This window comes from Nycticebus coucang, chromosome 10 (assembly GCF_027406575.1).
Source record: "Nycticebus coucang isolate mNycCou1 chromosome 10, mNycCou1.pri, whole genome shotgun sequence".
In the NCBI taxonomy this organism is placed as follows: domain Eukaryota; kingdom Metazoa; phylum Chordata; class Mammalia; order Primates; family Lorisidae; genus Nycticebus; species Nycticebus coucang.
This window is the reverse complement of record NC_069789.1, coordinates 93,221,362-93,244,236: the sequence shown is the minus strand read 5'-3', so window position 1 is coordinate 93,244,236 and position 22,875 is coordinate 93,221,362. Positions and strand designations below refer to the sequence as shown.

Genomic DNA, 22,875 nt, shown 5'->3' with positions numbered 1-22,875 from the left:
TGTTTGTTGAATACATAAATTTCTGTAATAACTGGTTAATAACCAATTGAGTCACTGGCTTCCCTCAGCACTAAATCTTGACAAACTTGTACAGCAATTTGATTTGGTGGCTCTAATAACCTTTTCCCAATTTGGTTGAAAATGAATCCCTTCCTTCCATCAAATCTCAGGTATTACTCCACCCCAAGAATCAGCTTTACAAAACAACTATGTGTGATTGATAATGGAATTTCTTCCTCAGTAGGCCCTTGGTGTCAGGGATTTGACACCAAGAATGAAGAATGAATTCACAGACCACAGAACAGTGGTAAGACAGGATTTTATTAGATAGAAAGGAATGTGAAGTAGTAAAAAGCACCAGAGCCTCTGGCAAAGGGAAAGACCCAAGTCAGAAAATCTCTCTCAAGGGCCCTTTGTCTAGGGGTATATAGTGCCTGGAGATTTACATTTTGGCTAGGATTTGGTAGGTAAAAAAATATCCTTTCAAAGTTGAAAGTAGTTCCTCCCCTGGGACAAAGTCACTAGGTCCCTAGAGTTCCTGTCTCAGAGAAGGGATTGGGGTGCGTGTTCCCCATTCAAGGTGGAACCACCCAAAAAACCGTCTCAGGCTGCTTTGTTCATGATCTTGTTAAAGCCCAGAGGGTGTGGTCTGGAAAATGCAGCCTGTTTATGCCTGGAAATGGGGGTTTGATTTCTGAGTTCACCTGGGCCTAAAGAATGGGGGAGACCTGTCCAGACCTGAGTGATGGAATCCTGCATCATGATGATACTTGAATAGGCATTGGAAATACCCGACCAATACCTACCTATCTCTCTAACGTGTGTGGTTGAAATTATATATCTTCAGAGATTCATTTCCCGTGTCTTCAAAGAATTGCCATCTTAAATTTTGCTAAATAAACTTTTGGATTGGCTTGCTAGATTTTAAGTTTAAATAAAAATATCCTAGCAAAGGAAACCATTATATCTTGTCCAGGAAAATTTTGGGAAGAGACAAACGTTTAAGAGGGTAAGTAGGAATGCATTGAGTCTTGGGTTCTGGATAGGATGGCCTGGCACTTCTTTATCAAGGCCACCTCCTAGAAAATTATATAACAATATGACAGTGGCCTGTTACCCTATCTAGAAGCAACTGAAATTTTAGATGAAATTGGACGGATGGAAGCATACATTTTAAGGGGCAAGGAGCTCTGCCTTGTATCACCAAAATCATGTAGGAATTACATTGTCAATTTCTGTTATAAGAAAGGGTAATAAAAATAGAAACATGGCAAGTAGCAGACTCTTAGTTTTTGACATTCATTTGGATGGAGAGTATTAACTGTATTAAGTATAACGTTGATTTAATCAATATGTTGGTTCACAAGATGAATCCATTAAACTTCAGCTCCAGGGTTTGGGAAAACCCTTTTGAAGGAGATCTGTCAGTGCAAGGTGGATTATTCCAGACCAGGGCAAGGAACAAATCTAGAAAATTTGCATTTTTAAAAGGTTGCCAGACTGAGTCTGAAACAGGACAGGTTTCAGGTAGAACAGCAGGATTATTCGGTAAATAATCCTACCACCACCTCTGAGTAAGGGCTCAGTGGTAGGGCTGAGTCTAAGTGGGAAGAGTTGAGAGAGAATGTTGGCAATAAGGCCAGAAAGACAATTTTGGGAGATGCTCTAACTCCAAATCATCTCTTTGAGGCAATTGAAACCTAAAATCATTAGCTAAATGCTTTGCCCAAGGAGGATACACAAAATAATGCTACCAATCATGTTACCTGGGATTGAGCACCAGGTCTCCTGTGTTGTTTCCACTATACAGGGTGCCTAGGTAGCAGCTAAACCTTGAAGCGTTTAAATATTTGTAAGATGAAATTTTTGATAGGCATCTGTCCGTAGTCAACTATGACTACCAGGCCACTTCTAAGTCTGGCTGATGCTGGACCTCAACAGAAAAACGTTGGGCATTCCCTCTCTACAACGATTTACTAACACACGAGATAATTATACGTCTTTAACAGGTCTGTAAGGGCTACGTAAAGTCGCTTTCCTATTCCCTAGCACTCCGCAAAAAACTAGGCGATGTCATCACCTGTCAATTACGGGAGGGCTACGCGCCCGGGACCACACCCTCCGCAGCCGAAGCCCCGCCCCTCAACCCATTCTCTCCCTTCCTTTTTTCCGGAGCGTCGTAACGTAAGACGTAGGTCACACACTCTGAGCAAGTGGTCCCGGAAGCAAAAGGCAGACGGGCTGAGAAGAAGGCGGAAGGGAGGGTCTGGGTCGGCCGGCAGGGGGCGGGGCCGGGCATGGTAACGGCTCGAAACCCGCGGGGGTTGGGCCGGAGGGAGGCAGAGGAACCGGTACCTGCCGCCGCCGCCGCTGCTACCGCAGCTGTCGCTCTACCCTGGTCCGTGTGGCCCTCGTGGGCCCCGCCTCAGCCATGATGATCCACGGCTTTCAGAGCAGCCACCAGGACTTCTCCTTCGGGCCGTGGAAGCTGACGGCGTCCAAGACCCACATCATGAAGTCAGCGGATGTGGAGAAGTGAGGCTTCGGGGCGTGGGCCGGTTTCTGGGCTAGGGCGGGAGGCCGGGAAAACTCGGTGCAGCCCCTCCTCTTCCCCTTGGGGCGGAGGCGTGGTCCCTCCGGACTGGACCTTTGATTGACAACTTCGGTAAATAATCCCACCAGCACCTCTGGACCTTTGGTTGGAGTTCGCGAGGCGCTGCGGTCGTGAAACGGTCCCTCGGTTGGGTTTGCGTAGAGCATGACTGTTCTGGTGGACTTTGCCCTCAGCCGAACGTTTCTTCCTGCCCCAGCCGGCGCCACCTTTCTTTCTGAGTGGCTGTGACCTGTTTTCTTGGGGGGTTAATGGGATGATTAATATGTAATATGATATAAACAATATAACATGGAATTAATGTAAATTGTATAGACATATCTGTATATTTCATTTTTAGCGTGTCAGGTGCGGTGTTAGGCACTTGAAACACGAAAGATAGCTGCACCTCAAATAATTTAGTTTCATCACAGGGACAGATTGACAGTTACATTACACGGGGAATAACTGTTGATGAAAATGTGCGCGCGGAGTGATTTGAGCGAGATCTTTAAGGGGGGACAAAGCATCTGGGAAATTGGGATGCCTGAATGGAATTTTGACAAAGTTTCCGGGCAAGGGACGGGGGGATTGAGTCAGGGACGTGTCTAGAGCTGGAGGTCCGGGAGAGTGAGAGCTGTGGTGTGTTTGAAGAGCTGTCTTTGTGTGTGGTAGTGACCCTGGTGGAGTAGAGATACTGAGGGAATTTTTGCGCCAGGCTAAGGAGTTTAGAATTTTCTCTGGCAAACCGATTGTAATTTTATACAGAGGAGATACATTATGAGATACACACTCTGAAAGATTTGGAGCTGATGTGGGTGGATGGATTGGAAGGCTGCAGGGCTGAGAAGACCAGTTATTAGGTAGGAGAGAGAGTAGAGAGGTTGTAGAAGATTAATTTCTTGGATTTGATGGCCAGTTAATAGGAAGGGAAATAAAAAAAGGAAGACTCTATACTGATGTCAAGATTTCTGGCTTGGGTTGTTGCATGAATAGCAATGCCATGGAACAAGGTGAGAACCACAGAAGGAGAAGATTGGGGACCAGGCATTGGATTGAGGATGAGTTTAGTTTGTTGAAATGTGAGGTGGATGTGGGTCATAAAGTGGAGATGTGCACTAAGCATTTGGATATATTTATCTTGGAATTCAAAAAAGATGTCTGTGAGCTTAGGTTTGAGAATCATCAGTTTATAGTTGGTATCTGGAGCCCTGGATTACAAGATTATCTAGAAGTCATCCAGAAGAAAAGGTCAGGAGATAGAACCCTGGGACGCATTTGCATTTTAAGATTCAGGCAGGAGTGACCTGGGAAGAGAGGAGAGTCAAAATAAATGAACTGTAACATTCTTAGATGTTCATCGAAAGAAATGAGGAAAATACAGAATAGAAAGGGAAAAAAATTGCTTCATCTCACTACAGGTTGGATTACTCTCTTAGTTTTTCCTCTCCATATACTTATACTATATAAAACAGCTTCAAATTGGGGTACCCAGGTAATTTACTTGCAGACTTTCCTATAGGTGCTGTATACATGGATAATTCTAAGGGAATCACTGAGTCACAGGCACCACCCAATTTTGCTATCTTTTCTTCATTGCTAATATTAATATAGTTGTTGTGTAAGAACAAAAAGTTCACCAGAAATCTGGTGTTTGTGGACACACTGAGTGTTAAGTCATCTCCTAGGCAGTCATAATGGAATTAAAGCCATTTTTATTTTGAAATTTATTGGGCTTTGCTAATCCAGGAATAAAACATATGTTTCCAATAAGGGCCAGTGTTTTTTTCATCTAAAACCCAAATTGTTTAATTTGGTCATGTGGAGTATTTTGCTTCTTTGTTTTTAACCTAAGAGGGCTGTTTGGAAAGTATGCAGCTATGTATGTCTCTATTTTTCATATTACAAGGCTGTATACTTTCCAGACACTTCACATAATATGCATTTAAAATATATACAAATGCTGTTTGGTACGTCTAATTGGAATTAGATTTAAGATGTTATTTTTTGAGACAGAGTCCTCACTCTGTTGCCCCAGCTAGAGAGCAGTGGTGTGATCATAGCTCACCACAAGATCAAACTCTTGGGCTCCAGTGATCCGCAGCCTCCCACGTAGCTGTGACTACAGGTGCCCACCACCCAGCTAATTTTTTAGAATCTTAGTAGAAACGGAGTATCCCTCTTGCTCAGGCTGATCTCGAATTCCAGATCTCAAGCAGTCCTTCCATCTTGGTCTCCCAGGGTACTAAGATTATAGACCTAGGATCTGAGCCAGAAGACCTAGCCTGGAAATATATTTAAACAATTGAAAAGAGAGTGAATGTGGACTTGGGATATGTGCATGAATCTATTTTTGGCTTTATGTGAGAATATTGTTTAATATAGTGTTTTTTTACTTTACCTAAAATTATAGCTATATAGTAGTTGTTAAAAAGTCCAGAAGTTTTTTTTTTTTTTTTTTTTTTTTTTTGAGACAGAGCCTCAAGCTGTTGCCCTGGTTAGAGTGCTATGGCATCATAGCTCACAGCAACCTCAAACTCCTGGGGTCAAGCGAGTCTCCTGTCTCCGCCTCCCAAGTAGCTGGGACTACAGGTGCCCACCACAACGCCCGGCTATTTTTTTTTTTTTTGGTAGAGACAGAGTCTCACTTTATGGCCCTGGGTAGAGTGCCATGGCCTCACACAGCTCACAGCAACCTCCAACTCCTGGGCTTGAGCGATTCTCTTGCCTCAGCCTCCCAAGTAGCTGGGACTACAGGCGCCCGCCACAACACCCGGCTATTTTTTGGTTGCAGTTCGGCTGGGGCCGGGTTTGAACCCGCCACCCTCGGCATATGGGGCCGGCGCCTTACCGACTGAGCCACAGGCACCGCCCCTACGCCTGGCTATTTTTTGATTGCAGCCATCATTGTTGTTTGGCAGGCCCGGGTTGGATTCGAACCTGCCAGCTCAGGTGTATGTGGCTGGCGCCTTAGCCGCTTGAGCCACAGGTGCCGAGCCAAGTCCAGAAGTTTTAAAGAAGAAAAAAAAAAAAAAGCCTTCAGATCTGCTAAGTAGCTATCATAGAGCACTTGCACTAAGATCAGTGGTTCTCAACCTTCCCAGTGCCACATGTATTTTCACTGTTACAAAGGGGTCATGGCCCACAGGTTGAGAACCGCTGACTAAAATAATGTATGTCCATTAGAACAGAGTGTCTAACACCTGGTGCTTGGGCTGCATGTGACCCAGGATGGCTATGAATATGGCCTGACACAAAATTGTAAACTTGCGTAAAGTATGATGAGATTTTTTTTCTAGTTATTATTTTCATGGAACTCTTTTGCACAGTTCTCAAGCTTGAACTTTGTAGATGAACATGTCATGTCCCATCCAGCGTGACATAAAATGAACATACATACCCTCTTGCTGTTATATGCACGTGTGGCTTCCAGGGTCTTATCCTCCATGCACGGTCAAATTGACACCATCAGACATTGCATGTGTTTGTGATGACTTGGTAGTGATTATCAGTAGTATTTCAATCTCTTAACTGACTTTTAAATAACATTAAATGTCTAATCATTGCAACATTAGGCATTTAATGTTATTTAAAAGTCAGTTAAGCATTCTCATTTGATTATTAAGGGTACATCCACACCTTGGCAGTGCCTCCCACATTGGCCAGCCCTTGCTTTACAATCAGCCTTGTGCCTCGCCCTACGTCAGCAGCTGAGATGTGGAAGGGCCCAAACTTTGCTTTCTATTTTCCTGTCAATTAATTTTCATAATAAAAATAAATAAAGTCTCTTACCTATTATTATTTTTTAAATCCCAGCATGGCTGCTATATCTCAAAACAGAACCTCCAAAAAGAAAAATTGTGGATGAAGGAAGATTATTCAATGAAAAGTAGACAAATAACTACTTTTTTGTTGAACTGAACAGTAAGGCACTCAGCTTAATTTGTAGGATTTTTGTTGTTGTTGTTGTAAAGACAGAGTCTCACTTTATTGCCCTTGGTAGAGTGCCATGGTGTCACACTGCTCACAGCAACCTCCAACCCCTGGGCTTAGGTGATTCTCTTGCCTCAGCCTTCTGAGTAGCTGCGACTATAGGCGCCCGCCACAATGCCCGGCTATTTTTTGTTTCCTTCTTTTTTATTTTTTATTTTTTTTCCCCGGCTATTTTTTTGTTGCAATTTGGCCGGAGCCGGGTTTGAACCCACCACCCTCAGTATATGGGGCCAGTGCCTTACCCACTGAGCCACAGGCGCTGCCCAATTTGTAGGATATTTGTGCACATTTTCAAAGAATATAATTTGAAAAGGCATTATAAGCAAAAACATGCCACCAAATTTGATGCATATAAAGGATTGGGTCCTAAGGACAAAATAGCAAAACTGAAAAAAAGCGTGTCTCTTTTCAACAAAATGTATTTATTTGAGACAGAGTCTCACTTTATTACCCTTGGTACAGTGCTGTGGCGTCACAGCTCGTAGCAACGTACAACTCCTGGGCTTAGGTGATTCTCTTGCCTCAGCCTCCTGGGTAGCTGGGACTATAAGTGCTCGCCACAATGCCAGACTATTTTTTGTTGCAGTTTGGCCGGGGCCGGGTTTGAACCCACCACCCTCGCTTGGTATGTAGGGCTGGCACCCTATCCACTGAGCCACAGGTGCTGCCCTCAACAGAATTTTTTTTAAAAGTTACAACTCAGGGCTTGGTGCTTGTAGCTCAAGCAACTAAGGTGCCAGCCACATACACCAGAGCTGGTGGTTCGAATCCAGCCTGGGCCTGCCAAACAACAATGACAACTGCAACCAAAAAATAGGGCATTGTGGTGGGTGCCTGTAGTCCCAGCTACTTGGGAGGCTGAGGCAAGAGAATCACTTAAGCCCAGGAGTTGGAGGTTGCTGTGAGCTGTGATGCCACTGCACTCTACCCAGAGCGACAGCTTGAGGCCCTGTCTCAAAAAAAAAAAAAAAAGGTGGCGCCTGTGGCTCAAAGGAGTAGGACGCCAGCCCCATATGCTGGAGGTGGCGGGTTCAAACCCAGCCCCGGCCAAATAAATAAATAAATACATAAAAAAGAAAAGAAAAGAAAGAGAGATTTAAAAAAAAAAAAAAGAAAGAAAAAAGTTACAGCTCAGATGGATTCCATTATAAAAGTTAGTTATATGGTACCATATTTTGCAGTTTTTGGCCATGGCTGAGTTTGAAATCACCACCTCTGGCATATGGGGCTGGAGCCCTACTCCTTGAGCCACAGGTGCCACCCAGCTGCCATATTTAATAATGAAAAATTAAAATTTTATTTTTTACTGATATTGAATTTATTGAACTTTGTATGTAAAGCATGGCAGATACAATTTGCCTGAAGAAAAGAGAGATATTTCCAAAATCAGTTTGTCTCACCAAACTATAGCCGAATGAATTGAGGAAATTGGAAAATCTGTAATTTAAAATTTTATGTTTTGGTGATAGATGAAAGCACTGATGCTATAAATACGGCTTAGCTCGCCACTTTTATTAGAAATTAATGATGAATCTGACGTCACTGAAGAAATAACTTGTTTATTGCCATTAAAAGACACAACTAAATCGAGAGATCTATTCGAAGAAGTAAAAAATATTTTAAAGTGCCATTCTCACGTGTCTGTACTTACAGTGCCCCAGCAGTGGAAGGTAAAAGAGAGGGACTTGTAAAATCAATAGAAGACAATGCAATTGCTGCCCCAAATTCATGTTTGATGAAGTATCTTTGCATAGCACATCAAGAAAATTTATCTGGGCTTGGCAGTTGTAGCACAGTGGTTACGGTGCCAGCCACATCCACCAAGGCTAACGGGTTCAAAACTGGCATGAGCCAGCTAAACAACAGTGACAACTGCAACAAAAAATAGCTAGGCATTGTGGCAGGTGCCTGTAGTCCCAGCTACTTGGGAGGCTGAGGCAAGAGAATCACTTAAGCCCAAGAGTTTGAGGTTGCTGTGAGCTGTGATGCCACCGCATTCTACTGAGGGCGACATAATGAGACCGTCTCAAAAAAAAGAAAGAAAATTTGTAAAAGCTTTAAAAATGGATAAAGTCATGTAAATCATCATCAAGACTGAATTTCATTAGGGACAAAGGATTGAATCATCTCCAATTCCAGGAATGACTTAAAAGTATTGATGCTGGCTTTGGCGACGTTGTTTACTTTTTGGAAGATAGCAAAGTTAAGGGCAAATTTTGAAAAGATTTTATGATTTGCAACATGTTATCAAGTCATTTCAGCTATCAAAAACCAAATTTTTGCCAGTACTTGGTAATGAAAACTGGCTTACAAATTTAGAATTTTTAGTGGATTTAACCATTTGTTTTATGAGTTAAATATGCGCCTTTAAGATGAAAATCAATTCATCAGGCAGGTCACGATGACTCATGCCTGTAATCCTAGCACTCCGGGAGGCTGAGATTGATGGATAGCCTGAGTTCACAGGTTGGAGAAGGTTGGAGACCAGCCTGAGCCAGAGTGAGATCCCCCTCTCTAAAAATAGCCAGGCATTGTGGTGGGCGCCTGTAGTCCCAAGCTACTTGTGGCTAAGGGAAGAGAATTGCTTAAGTCTAAGAGTTTGAGGTTGCTATGAGCTGTGACACTCCAGCACTCTACTGAGGGCAACAAAGTGAGACTCTGTCTCAAAAAATAAGAAAATTAATTTATCAATACAATGTTTCAAACCATAATAGCATTCCAAATGAGACTGAAATTATAGCATGCTCAAATTAAGGCAATTTTATGCATTTCTGTACAGTGGCTAAACACAGTTCTACAAACAGTGGAAAACATGTAGCCTTGCTCTTCAATTTAGTACAAAAATTTAAAAACAGATCTCAAGATTTCTGGGAAAATAATATTTTGGTGCATTTGTGCTTCCATTTTCAGTGGACATCAATTTGTTATCTGCCACTTTTCTTTCATTTTTTTGAGACAATCTCAAGCTGTCACTCTGCGTGCTGTGGTATCACAGCTCACAGCAACCTCAAACTCTTGGGCTTAAGCGATTCTCTTGCCTCAGCCTCCCAGATAGCTGGGACTACAGGCGCCTGCCACAATGCCTGGCTATTTTTGTTGTTGTTGTTGCAGTTGTCATTGTTGCTTTAGCTTGTCCGGGCCAGGTTCAAACCCACCAGCCTCGGTGCATATGGCTGGAGCTGTAACCACTGTGATACAGGCATCTAGCCCAGCTATTTTTGTTGTTGTTGTTGCAGTTGTCATTGTTGTTTTAGCTGGCCCGGGCTGGGTTTGAACTTGCCAGCCTTGGTGTATGTAGCCAGCTCCCTACCCACTGAGCAACGGGTGCCACCAATCTGCCACTTTTCAAGTAGAATGCATAGAGCTGCAATTAGGCATTCAACTGAAAACATTTTTTTGATCATGTATCTTTACTGGACTTTTATAGATGCTATCTTCCCAGAGACAAATAACCCTTGCTTCACAATCACACCTATTCATGTCATCACTTTTTGGCAGCACCTACATTTGTAAGCAACTATTTTCAAGAATGAAATACATTAAGAATAAAATTAGAACCAAAATATCTGATGAGCTCCTTGAGAACTGACTGCAAATTCCAACTGTGTCCATCGAACCAGACATTGATGCATTCATTTCTCAAATACAATGTCCGTTATCACCCTAGTTTTATTTTCCTACTTTTCTTTATTGTGGCCCCAACAACTATAGAAGTCTTTATTCTTTTTGTTACTTTCATTTCTCAAGTCTTTGCTTGTCTTCTTCCCTGATGTTATTTAACAGCTTCACTTCACTGTTCCCTCCTGTCTGTCCCAATGGCTTTTGTTTCATGCCATGTCTTGGCCTGTGCTTCATTTGACTGTCATTCACATTTCTGAACAGAGAAAATCAGTGTGAGTTAATTGATCATTATTCAATTCAGAATGAATCTATCAGGCAGAATTCTCAGGCTAAGATTCAGGGGTCCCAGCAAGCCCATAAATAATTGCCTTTGGTTGGAATGCTGAACTTTTATCTCTAAACTGAAAGTCCTGGTCGTGACCAAGGTAATGGGGTTATAATGTCTGGTAAACTATACATATGGCTAGTTTTTTTTTAGAAGTAACTACTTGCCACTTAAAAACCTTTGTAACAGGGATTACAAACTTAACTTTCTAAAGGATCAAGGGGATTGGTGAACTGCAGAATTCATGCCTTAATTAAAGGGAGACATCCTCTATTCAACTTCTGTCAGTTGGTACCATTTGGCAATATAGATTCAATGTTGCCGGGTCTACTTTTTTTTTCTTTTAATAACAACAGCAGCAAAAATAAAAATTAAAAAAAAGAATTATTATGCAGCCTTAAAGAAAGATGGAGACTTTACCTCTTTCATGTTTACATGGATGGAGCTGGAACATATTTTCTTAGTAAAGTATCTCAAGAATGAAAGAAAAAGTATCCAATGTACTCAGCCCTACTATGAAACTAATTTATGGCTTTCACAGTTATAACCTAAGAATAGGGGGAAGGGGGAGAGAGAGGGGAGGGAGGGGGGAGGATGGGCAGAGGGAGGGTGATTGGTGGGATTACACCTGCGGTGCATCTTACAAGGGTACATGTGAAACTTAGTAAATGTAGAATATAAATGTCTTAACACAATAACTAAGAAAATGCCAGGAAGGCTGTGTTGACCAGTGTGATGAAAATGTGTCAAACGGTCCATAAAACCAGCGTATGGTGCCCCATGATCGCAATAATGCACACAGCTATGATTTAATAATAAAAAAAGAGAGAATAAGTAGAAAGAAAGCATCAGATGCAGTGGTTCATGCCTATAATTTTAGCAATTTAGGAAGCTGAGGCCAGAGGATCACTTGAGGCCAGGAGTTCAAGACCAGCCTGGTCAATTTAGTAACACCCATCTCTACAAAAATTTTAAAAGATTAGCCCGGCATAATGGCATTTGCTTATAGTCTCAGCTATTTGGGAGGCTAAGGGAGAAGGATCACTTCAGCCTATAATCATGCCACCATACTTAAGCCCAAGTGAGACCCTGTCTAAAAAAAAAAGAAAAAAGAAACTAACCAGAAGTCCAGATTATATAAAATCTCTCCATTTTTGTTGATAATTTTCAATATTGTAGTTGTTGGTGACTTTTGAATATTAGAAGAATATGTTATGCATGCTAGTCAAAATACATCTGTGGATTAATAATTTGTGATTCTGCTTTTTAATGTGTCTAATATAACTTTTTTTTCTAATGAGGCTGGTCAAATAAGATCTCACAGTGTATACAAAGCAGTCTAGTAGAGTGGAAAAAATCCTGGTGTTAGAACTTGCTAGATGTGTGATCTTGAGTTAGCCACTTAAACTGCCTTTCTTAGCTCACAGGGTACATTTGAGGGTCAAATTTCACTACCTTAGAAGTGATTTCTGATCATCCTGCCTAATATAGTACACTCTACCCTAATTATCTTTTTTTAATATAGATAATAATATTAAATAATAATAAAATAATACAAATTGAGTATCCCTTATTTGAAATGTGTGGGACTATAAGTATTTTGGATTTTGCATTTTTTTCAGATTTTGAAATATTTGCAGAATACATACTGGTTAAGCATCCCTAATCTGAAAATCTGAAACCTAAAGTGCTCCACTGTGCATTTTTTTTTTTAGCATCATGTTCATGTTCAAAAAGTTTCAGATTTTGGAAAATTTCAGATTTCAGATTACCAATGCTTCAATCTATATATATATTACATATATATATATTATGTATATAATACATACCGGTATCATACTATGTATGTATTTGTATAGTTGTTTGTCTGTGTTATTTAGCCTGATACCTACTGTAGTGCTGTAAAGATATGATAATGAAAGAATAGATGATGAAAACATTTTAAATAGACTTCATAAATACAGTAGAATCTCTGTAAATTGACCACCCAAAGGACTGTACCAAACTGGTAAAGACATGGAGGTGGTCCACACAAGGCTAAGTAAGCCTCCTATACTGATAGATACAAGTACTTTCCTGTGCAGCTTTTATTAGAGAATATCATATGAAAACACATGTAATAAAAACACAGTAGAATCATTCATACAGTATCTTTTTATTTTTTTTTCTCAAGACAGAGTTTTACTATGTCACCCTCAATAGAGTGCTGTGATGTCACAGCTCACAGCAACCTCAAGCTGCTGGGCTTAAGCGATTTTCTTGCCTCAGCCTCCTAAATAGCTGGGACTACAGGCACCCGCCACAATCCCCAGCTATTTTTTGTTGGGGCTGTCGTTGTCTAGCAGGTCCAGGCCCGTTTCTAACCCGCCAGTCTTGGTATATGTGGCTGGCACCGCAACCACTGTGCTACGGGCGCTGAGCTGTTCATAAAGCATCTTATAAAATCAATACATTTACTATTTTCTCCTGGCATAATCATTCTTTCTGAAAAAAGAGTCAATGTTGGTCTGTTTCTTATTCTTACTACAAATGTTAAGTAGAGAAAGTACTCTCAATCCTGGCTACACCACTCAGCAAACCTGGGCATTTTCAGATGCTTGATGTCCTCTTCTTTTGGAATCTCTGCAATTTCTGTTTCATCCTCACTTCATCAGCTACTTAATGCACTTTTATGCTGGGTTGTACTTTGGTCAGTATCACTTAGAAAATTGCCTCTGGATCAGGTTCATTAAGGTTACCACTTCATCATCCATTGCAACAAAGTCTTCAAAATCTACTCCTGAGAATTCTGTCATGGGAGGTGGACCATCTGATAGGGCAAAAGATTGTGCTCTTGGGTTGTGACAATCCCAACCTTTTTTTTTTTTTGGAAATAAGAATCTTCTCTCTGTTGCCCTGTGGTTGAGGGCTATGGCATCATCATAGCTCATAGCAACCTCTAATGCTCAGGCTCAAGAGATCCTTGTGCCTTAGCTTCCTAAGTAGCTGGGGCTATAAGCACCCCCCACAATACCCAGCTAATTTTTTTTCTTTTTTTTTTTTTGCAGTTTTGGCTGGGGCCAGGCTTGAACCTGCCACCCCCCCGGTATATGGGGCCAGCATCCTACTCCTTGAGCCACAGGCAGCACCCTAATTTTTTTATTTTTGGTAGGATCCAGAGCATTAACTGATGCAGCAAATGAAGTTGCTGTATAGGTGGACACAGGTTTGTGTTTTGGTAATGACCCACAACAGGAACTGGACTCAGATGTGCATTTTATTTTATTTATTTATTTTTTTTCCAGTTTTTGCCTGGGGCTGGGTTTGAACCCACCACCTCCGGCATATGGGGCTGGCGCCCTACTCCGTTGAGCCACAGGCGCCAACCCTATTTTATTTATTTATTTATTTTTTTTTTTGTAGAGACAGAGTCTGACTTTATGGCCCTCGGTAGAGTGCCGTGGCCTCACACAGCTCACAGCAACCTCCAACTCCTGGGCTTAAGCGATTCTCTTGCCTCAGCCTCCCGAGCAGCTGGGACTACAGGCGCCCGCCACAACGCCCGGCTATTTTTTGGTTGCAGTTTGGCCGGGGCTGGGTTTGATCCCTCCGCCCTCGGTATATGGGGCCGGCGCCCTACTCACTGAGCCACAGGCGCTGCCCTTATTTTTTTATTGTTAAGTCATAGCTGTGTACATTAGTGCATTCAAGGCAGATGTGCATTTTAAATGTTTTTTGATTGTTTATTTTTTGAGACCGAGTTTCACTATGTCACCCTTGGTAGAGCGCTGTGGCGTCACAGCTCACAGCAACCTCAAACTCTTATTTGGGATTAAGTGATTCTTTTGCCTCAGCCTCCCAAGTACCTGAGACTACAAGTGCCTGCCACAATGCCCAGCTATTTTTTGTTGCAGTTGTCATTGTTGTTTAACTGGCCAGGGGTAGGGCCGGGCTCGAACCTGCCAGCCTTCAGTATATGTGGCCGGTGCCCTACCCACTGAGCTACAGGCGCCGCCCCATTTTAAATGTTTTGATGATGCTTTGGTCAAAAGGTTGGATTTTGGGGGCCGTGTTTGGAGGCAGAAATTTAAGTGTTACATTTGTGAGGTGATTGACTTTTGTTGTCTACTGTCAGTAGAGAAGATGGTCTCATCTTCATTTCTCAGTCAATACCCCTTATCAACTTCTCAAATAGGGGACCAGTGTTCCATGTGCATTGGTTTGATCTCCAAGTGACAGGAAGGTCTTTGGGCTTCTGGTTCTTGAATGCATGTGGCTTTGCTGATTTTTACCAGTCATCAACGGCTTTAGTTTCTCTTTGTTGAGCTAGCACAAAGGAGAAATGTGAAATGTTCTGTGAAAAGTTTTCTGCTCTTACATTTGAGGGACAAGGCTACTTTTCAGGCATTGCCTTGAAAAAGAGTCCAAAGTCATCAGCATTAAAGATGTCATTTTTGAAGTCTCTGGCAAACTCTGGAAACCTTTTGATGAACTCTTCCACAGCTTCTACTGGAACTTCATTGTATTTACCACGGACTTTCTGGGAGATCTCATGTCACAGTTTAAACTTCTTGAGCCAACCATTTCACGCTTGGACTTTTGCCACCCAGAATTCCTGTGCTAAAAGCAAAGTCTTGAATCATTGGCTTCATTGATTTCATGGAGGGAAGTGTTCCTCCTTTTCAGCTGTAGGTCTCTACTTTCCTTACCATATCTCTCCCAAGTACTTAGGTTTATGTTTTTGGTTTGTTTACTGTGGTCTTGCTAATGTCAAAATGTTCTGCTGTTTTTCTTTGGCTTTGCTTTCTGGATAATACAGATGAGCAACCTTTTCTTTCAATGTAAGCTCTTTGAATTCTTTCCTTTGGGCCATCATGTCTCAATGAAGTGTAAAATTTTTCAGTAATTGTAGAATGTACTTACAGTTCAAACCAGTCCTTCACACTGAAAAAATCTTCTGCTGAAAAAAAAAGAAGAAAGAAATTTTTTGCGACACTTGATAAACAATAGGATGTTAGGCCTAATCCAACACGGTAATAATAAAACATGAAAGAAGAACTTATACTAAAGAAAATACAATACAGTACAACCCACATCTTCTACTGCTTGGTGTAGAGTGGACTCAACTGTCAAGTGATAGAGGGTAAATTAATATTCTGTGTTATAGTCCTAGGGGTAGAGATACAACTTAACAGAGGTGATCACTGTATAGAGGTCAGTCTTCCATTGAGTGAGTACATATGCTGCATGTCCGGTCAATGATAATTAGGTCAACTTAAGGAAATGGTCAAAGTAGGGATGTAGTCAATTATGGAGGTTCTACTGTATATGTTTATTAAATCTTATGTTATTTAACTCAATAATGTAGGAAGAATTCTGTTGGGATGAAAAGGAAATAAAAGTGCCAACAGTGATGTAAAATAATCTCACTCGATTTTTCATTATGTATAGGTTAGCTGATGAATTGCATATGCCATCTCTTCCTGAAATGATGTTTGGAGACAATGTTTTAAGAATTCAGCATGGCTCTGGCTTTGGGATTGAGTTCAATGCTACAGATGCATTAAGATGCGTAAACAACTATCAAGGAATGCTTAAAGTAGCCTGTGCTGAAGAATGGCAGGAAAGCAGGTGAGAATCCATTCACAAGAGTTGAAAGAAATACTCAGTAACGATATTATGTGTGTTTTGTTAGAATGAATGGCTAGTATTTCTATTGAAGTTTATAGTTGTATCATTCTAGACCATTTTTCTCAGCCATTAGTAGTGGAGATTAATAACCCTACTACTTGAATACTTGCTGACTTAAATTGAATTACAATTTAACTTTACTTTTTAAAGCCTTCAGTGTTCCTTAGGGGAGAGAACATTGTACTTAATGTTCTTTTTTAAAGAAAATGTTTACTTATTATTTGTATTGAATATTTGAGGAGCATTGAAATTAAGAAAACGTGTTTTCTTTGGTAATTAAATAAGCAATTATTTAGTTTGTGCCTGTTATGTACTAGGTACCTTGGAGGATACAAAGAAATACGTATAAGCCTTTAAACCATGCCTTCAGGCAGTGTACAGACTATTTGGAAAGACTACATCAGCACATTTCAAGTTAAATAACAGTAAATGTGCAGAAAAACTGTAAGAAAAATTTTGTACTAGTGAATTATGACAAGTGTATGTATTTAGTAGGATATTTTATATGATTTGTAGAATGTAATTTGATGTAGTATATGAATACAGATGGTCTACTTTCTATATCACTGAATCTGATCCTTCTCCTTTTGGTATTTGAGGACGGAGGGTGAACACTCCAAGGAGGTTATTAAACCCTATGATTGGACCTATACAACAGATTATAAGGGAACATTACTTGGAGAATCTCTAAAGTTAAAGGTAAATGTTATTTTTGCTTTTATGAGTCATGAATTGTCTCGACATTCTCAGCAATAGAATTTTCTGGTAATGGATTACTTTTTTGCCACTACTTTCATTGTCCTCATTTTCTATTGTGGCAGGCTTCAGAACCTAAATGTGAGGGGATTTTGCTTGTTGATTTATCAGCAGAAAATAAAAGAGGCCAAGTGGAACAATAATTTTAAAAGTGTGGTTGGTAGCAATGGCCAGCTGCTTCAGTGTTATCATCACCTTTAGGAAGCATTAAAATATTTGTCTGTCTTTGGTAATGTATTAGGTGGTTAAGACAGAACCTGCTAGTGAGTAGTTTATAAATTTACAGATGAACAAATATGTAGACAAACAGAACTTCTGGTCAATGTTAAGCTTGTACCTTGCCTACACTGAGTATGAACCTGATACGACTTTAGGCAAGTTACTTAATCTGAGTCTCAGTTTTATCAGTAAATTTAGTAAACAGAAATATCTACTTCACAGTAGAGTTTTTTTTTTTGTTTGTTTTGTTTTGTTTTTTAAAGAGACCAGGTCTCACTTTGTCGCCCTTTTGGGCTTAGGCGATTCTCTTGCAAGTAGCTGGGACTACAGGTACCTGCCACAAATGCCTGGCTATTTTTTTGTTGCAGTTTGGCCTGGGCCGGGTTTGAACCCGCCACCCTAGGTATATGGGGCTGGCACCCTACTCACTGAGTCACAGGCGCCGTCCACAGTAGTTTTGATAGGAAATACTTCATGGAAAGTTCTCAACAAATTATAAAGTTCTGTATTAATGTTAAGTGGCATCTTTGTAGGCCTCTCTTAAGAAGAGATTAACTTCATAGTAAATGACACTAAGAATGTGAAGTTGATAGGTATTATGTTGGGAGCTTAGCTAATTTTGAAATCCTATAGTATGACAGAAATGAACCAAATCTGGCTTAGGATGTGTATCTCAGACAATTACAGAGAATGAAATTATTTCCGCAGAAACTATTTATAGTAGAACCTCTGTAAGTTGACCACTCAAGGGACTATAAAAAACTGGTCAACATACAGAGGTGGACAACATAAGAAACTAGGCCTACTGTACTAACATGTACATGTGTTATATGTCCAATCTGTGAAAATTAGGTCAACTTGAGGTGGTCAACTATGGAGGTTCTTACTATATAAAAAATAACTATCAAGGCCAGGTGCAGTGGCTCACACCTATAATCCTAGCACTCTGGGAGGATGAGGTGGGTAGATTGCTTGAACTCAGGAGTTCGAGACCTGCCTGAAGAGTAAAACCCTGTCTCTACTAAAAATAGAAAAACTAGCTGGGCTTTGTGGTAGGCGCCTGTAGTACCAGCTACTTGGGAGGCTGAGGCAAGAGGATTGCTTGAGCCTAGGAGTTTGAGGTTGCTGTGAGCTACACTGATGTCATAGCACTTTATCCAGGGTGGGAAAAAAAATAAAAAATTATTAGAGACCCTATATCATATCATATGTTGGTGCTTAGACAGAAATGTTAAAAAGATAGGGTTGTATGGTCTCCTTTTCTCTACAGAAATTTTGAATTTTGAGAAGATAAAAGTTCATGGTAGGAACTTAAGTATTATCTTTAGTTTCTGCCTTTCCTACATTCCAAGGTTTAACTATTTTTCTATGCTTCTAGTACATGTACAAAATACAGTTTTTAAGGAAATGTATATTTCAACAGTATTTCTTAAGCTCTTACTACTTACTAGGCACTACTCTTAGGAGTTGTGACTACAACAGAGAACACAGATTCCTCTTTTATGGTCTAATGGGAGAGCAAGGTTATTTCAGGCCCTTACAGTAATTTATTGATTAATGTTCTCCTCCCTCCTCTCTTCTGATTGAAAAGCTTTGCAGGGGACGGTGCCTGTGGCTCTGTGAGTGGGGCGCTGGCCCCATGTACCAAGGGTGGTGGGTTCAAACCCAGCCCCGGCCAAACTGCAACAACAAAAAAAATAGCCGGGTGTTGTGGCAGGCACCTGTAGTCCCAGCTACTCGGGAGGTGAGGCAAGATAATCGCCTAAGCCCAAAACTGGAGATCACTGTGAGCTGTGTAATGCCACAGCACTCTACCGTGGGCAATAAAGGGAGACTCTGTCTCTGGAAAAAAAAAAAAAGAAAGAAAGAAAGAAAAGCTTTGCAGAGGGCGGCGCCTGTGGCTCAGTGAGTAGGGCGCCGGCCCCATATGCCGAGGGTGGCGGGTTCAAACCCAGCCCCGGCCAAACTGCAACAAAAAAATAGCTGGGCGTTGTGGCGGGCGCCTGTAGTCCCAGCTACTCGGGAGGCTGAGGCAAGAGAATCGCTTAAGCCCAGGAGTTGGAGGTTGCTGTGAGCCGTGTGACGCCACGGCACTCTACCCGAGGGCGGTACAGTGAGACTCTGTCTCTACAAAAAAAAAAAAAAAAACAAAAGAAAAGCTTTGCAGAGCACATAGCCATTGGCTATTTCTTTATAAAGAGTGAGGAAATGGGGACGTGTTTTAACCTCATGCAATAATGATGATTTACTTTGTGGGCTGACTTATGAAAAGCCTCTGGGAGGCTATGAAGTAGCATTAGCTCTGACTGAGGAGCAAGAACCACAGTAGTAGAAACGGGGTGTGAGTAGTAGGAGGTGAAAAGCATTTGTTCAGTACTCTTTTCTTGACACTTCAGCCTACACTATAACTTGTTCTAAGGTGTTGCTGATAAATGTCGATGGGATCACCCACTCACCTGTGGTAATGAGCACAGGCATTGGCAGAACACAGAGCAGGTTTCAAATCCCAGCACCATCATTTGCCAGCTTGGGAAAGCAATTTCATCTTAGTAAGCCTTCCTTACTTCTCTCTGGTAAACTGGAGATAATACCAGCTGTGAGTTGGAAATAAAATTATGTATGCAGGCGGTGCCTGTGGCTCAGTGAGTAGGGTGCCGGCCCCATATGCTGAGGGTGGCGGGTTCAAACCCAGCCCCGGCCAAACTGCAACAAAAAAATAGCCGGGCGTTGTGGCGGGCGCCTGTAGTCCCAGCTACTTGGGAGGCTGAGTCAAGACAATCACCTAAGCCCAGGAGTTGGAGGTTGCTGTGAGCCGTGTGACGCCACGGCACTCTACTGAGGGCAATAAAGTGAAACTCTGTCTCTACCAAAAAAAAAAAGATTATGTATGCAGAGGCCAGGCACAGTGGCTCACACTTGTAATCCTAGCATTCTGGGAGGCCAAGGCAGATGGATTGCCTAAGGTCACAGGTTCGAGACCAGCCTGAGCCAGAGTGAAACTTTGTGTCTAAAAATAACTGGGTGTTGTGGCGGTTGCCTGTAGTTCCAGCTACTTGGGAGGCTGAGACAAGAGAATCTCTTGAGCCCAAGAGTTTGAGGTTGTTGTGAGCTGTGATGCCGCAGCATTTTACTGGGGGCAACAAAGTGAGACTTTGTCTCAAAAAAAAAAAAAAAAGATTATGTATGCGAAGTGTCTAGCATAGTGTCTGTAACCCAGAAAGATCTCAATAAATGGCAGTTGTTATTATTACTGTAACAGTATCATATCTCAAATGTCAGGGGAACTAAGTTAATATTATTGAAATATCAAGATTAAAAGTAGATGTATTGGGTCAGCGCTTGTAGCTCAGCATCCAGGGGGCTGGCAGGTTTGAACCCAGCCCAGGCCTGCCAAACAACAATGACCACTACAACAAAAAAAAAGCTAGGTGTTGTGACAGGCGCCTGTAGGCCCAGCTACCTGGGAGGCTGAGGCAAGAGAGGTTGAAGCCCCAAGAGGTTGAAGTTGCTGTGAGCTATGATGACACGGCCCTCTACCGAGGGTGACAGCTTGAAACTCTGTCTCAAAAATAAATAAATAAATAAAAATAGATGGCTTGGCACCTGTGGCTCAGGTGGTTAAGGAACCAGCCACATACACCTGAGCTGGCAGGTTTGAATCCAGCCTGGGCCTGCCAAACAACAATGACAGCTGCAACCAAAAAAATAGCTGGGCCTTGTGTCAGGTGCCTATGGTCCCAGCTACTTGGGAGGTGGAGGCAGGAGAATTGCTTGAGCCCAGGAGTTGGAGGTTGCTGTGAGCTGTGATGCTACGGCACTCTACCCAAGGCGATAGCTTGAGGCTCTGCCTCAAAAAAAAAAAAAAAAGATGTATTATATATGGTATTTTATTATTGCAACACAATACGGGCCTATCATATCTCAAATGCAGGCCTATCATATCTCAAATTTCAATCTCTGGAGTCTATAAGGACTTTGTTATTTTAGTTGGTTCTAACTTAGGATGTCTAGGCGCCTAATATGCCTTTTTATTTATTTATTTATTTTTTTATTGTTGTTGGAGATTCATTAAGGGAACAAGAAACCAGGTTACTCTGATTGCATTTGTTAGGTAAAGTCCCTTTTACAATTGTTTCTTGCTTCCAGCCTTTTATATTTTTGTTTGAATCTTAGGAGGATGTTGTTTTTCTCCAGAGAAGATTTTTGCTTATTTCTGATAAGCACTTGAGAATATTCATAGTTAATGACAGAGGTCTGGAAATTTTTCTGGGTTAGACAGTACATATTTTAAGTTTCGTGGGGCATAGAATGTCTGTTGGAGTTACTCAGCTCTGCTGTTGTGATGAAAACCACCAGGAGAGATGAGATGATACATGAATGAACATGTCTGTGTTTCAATAAAACTTTATTTGTGGACATTGAAATTTGAATTTCATATAATTTTTGTATGTTATGAAATATATTTCTTTTTTTGTTATTATTTTGTTTTTGTTTTTGTTTTTTTAGACACAGTCTCAAGCTGTCGCCCTGGGTAGAGTGCTGTGGTATCTCAGCTCACAGCAACCTCAAATTCTTGGGGATTAAGTGATTCTCTTGCCTCAGCCTCCTAAGTAGCTAGGACTACAAGCACCTGACATAACACCTGGCTATTTTTTGTTGTAGTTGTCATTGTTGTTTGGCAGGCCGGGTTCAAACCCGCCAGCCCCCTAGCTGCTAAGCTATAGGCGCTGAGCCTGAAATATGTTTCTTTTGATTTTTTTTTTCCCCTCTAGTCATTTAAAAAATATAAAACCAGTCTCAGTTCGCAGTCCGTACAAAAATAGGCTACAGGGCACATTTGACCAACAGATCTTAATTTGCTAACCTTGGTCTAGGGACAGAGTTTGAGGTGTACTGGGTCTGGAGATAAGAAGCTCTGAAACCAGTATAGCTCTGTAGGATGTTATCCCCAAATTGGGAGTAGGCAGGGAATTCTGCGAGGTTGCTGCCTGTAGTGAGCACTGAACAAAGATGGCATCAAAAGCTGCCAGAGGCCAGAGTCTTCTCTGGGTCTGCTAATGCTGATGCCTTAGGGAGCAAGTCTGCCAAGTACAGACTCAATTTTCTGGACTATAGTCTTCTTCTAAATCTCAGCCCAGTAACTCCTCACTGCCTTGGCCATTTGATGCTTTTAAGAAGTTTTTGTTTTTTCAGCCAGCTTCTTAAATTGCCTTCAGCAAGAGAAGGGTTTGTCTAGGTTACTTAATTCGGGCAATACTGGAAGCTAGAAGTGTTCCCTATGTTTTTACATTTAGCTGGTTTTTGTTTTTTTCCAGATGCTTGAATTCAGGGAGGAGGTAAATTCAGGAGGAGAGAGGGCTGACAAGTATAAAGTTTTAGATGTATTTGTCATTGCCAGTGAGAGAAGATAACATAGGGCGGCACCTGTGGCTCAGTGAGTAGGGCGCCAGCCCCATATACCAAGGGTGGCGGGTTCGAACCCAGCCCCGGCTGAACTGCAACGAAAAAAAAAAAAAAAGAAAAGAAAAAAAGAGAAGATAACATAAAGTTAAATATAATGAATATCTCTAACTTGTGTTTTATAATTAGTTTTGTCTATCTTTTCAAACATTTATAAGAACAAGTATAAAAATGCCAAAATTGATGGATTCATTTTAGCCAATAATTTACTGAAGAATTATGAAACATTAATAAAGGAGCA

General features: G+C 41.3%; 1 protein-coding gene across 3 annotated transcripts in view; it reads left to right on the top strand.

Moving 5' to 3' along the window:
- Window positions 1–337: 337 nt before the first annotated feature.
- TIPRL (TOR signaling pathway regulator) overlaps window positions 338–22,875 on the top strand; it is a 39,071-nt gene continuing 16,533 nt past the window's right edge. For 2 of the 3 annotated variants that reach the window (XM_053605984.1, XM_053605982.1), the window contains exons 1-3: window positions 338–2,535; window positions 15,960–16,139; window positions 16,799–16,898. In XM_053605984.1, the coding sequence (XP_053461959.1) occupies window positions 2,432–2,535; window positions 15,960–16,139; window positions 16,799–16,898 (384 nt within the window). In that variant the 5' untranslated portion in view covers window positions 338–2,431. Of the gene's footprint in view, window positions 2,536–2,602; window positions 2,666–15,959; window positions 16,140–16,798; window positions 16,899–22,875 lie in introns of those variants that run through there. The other variant, XM_053605983.1, reaches the window with a different exon arrangement.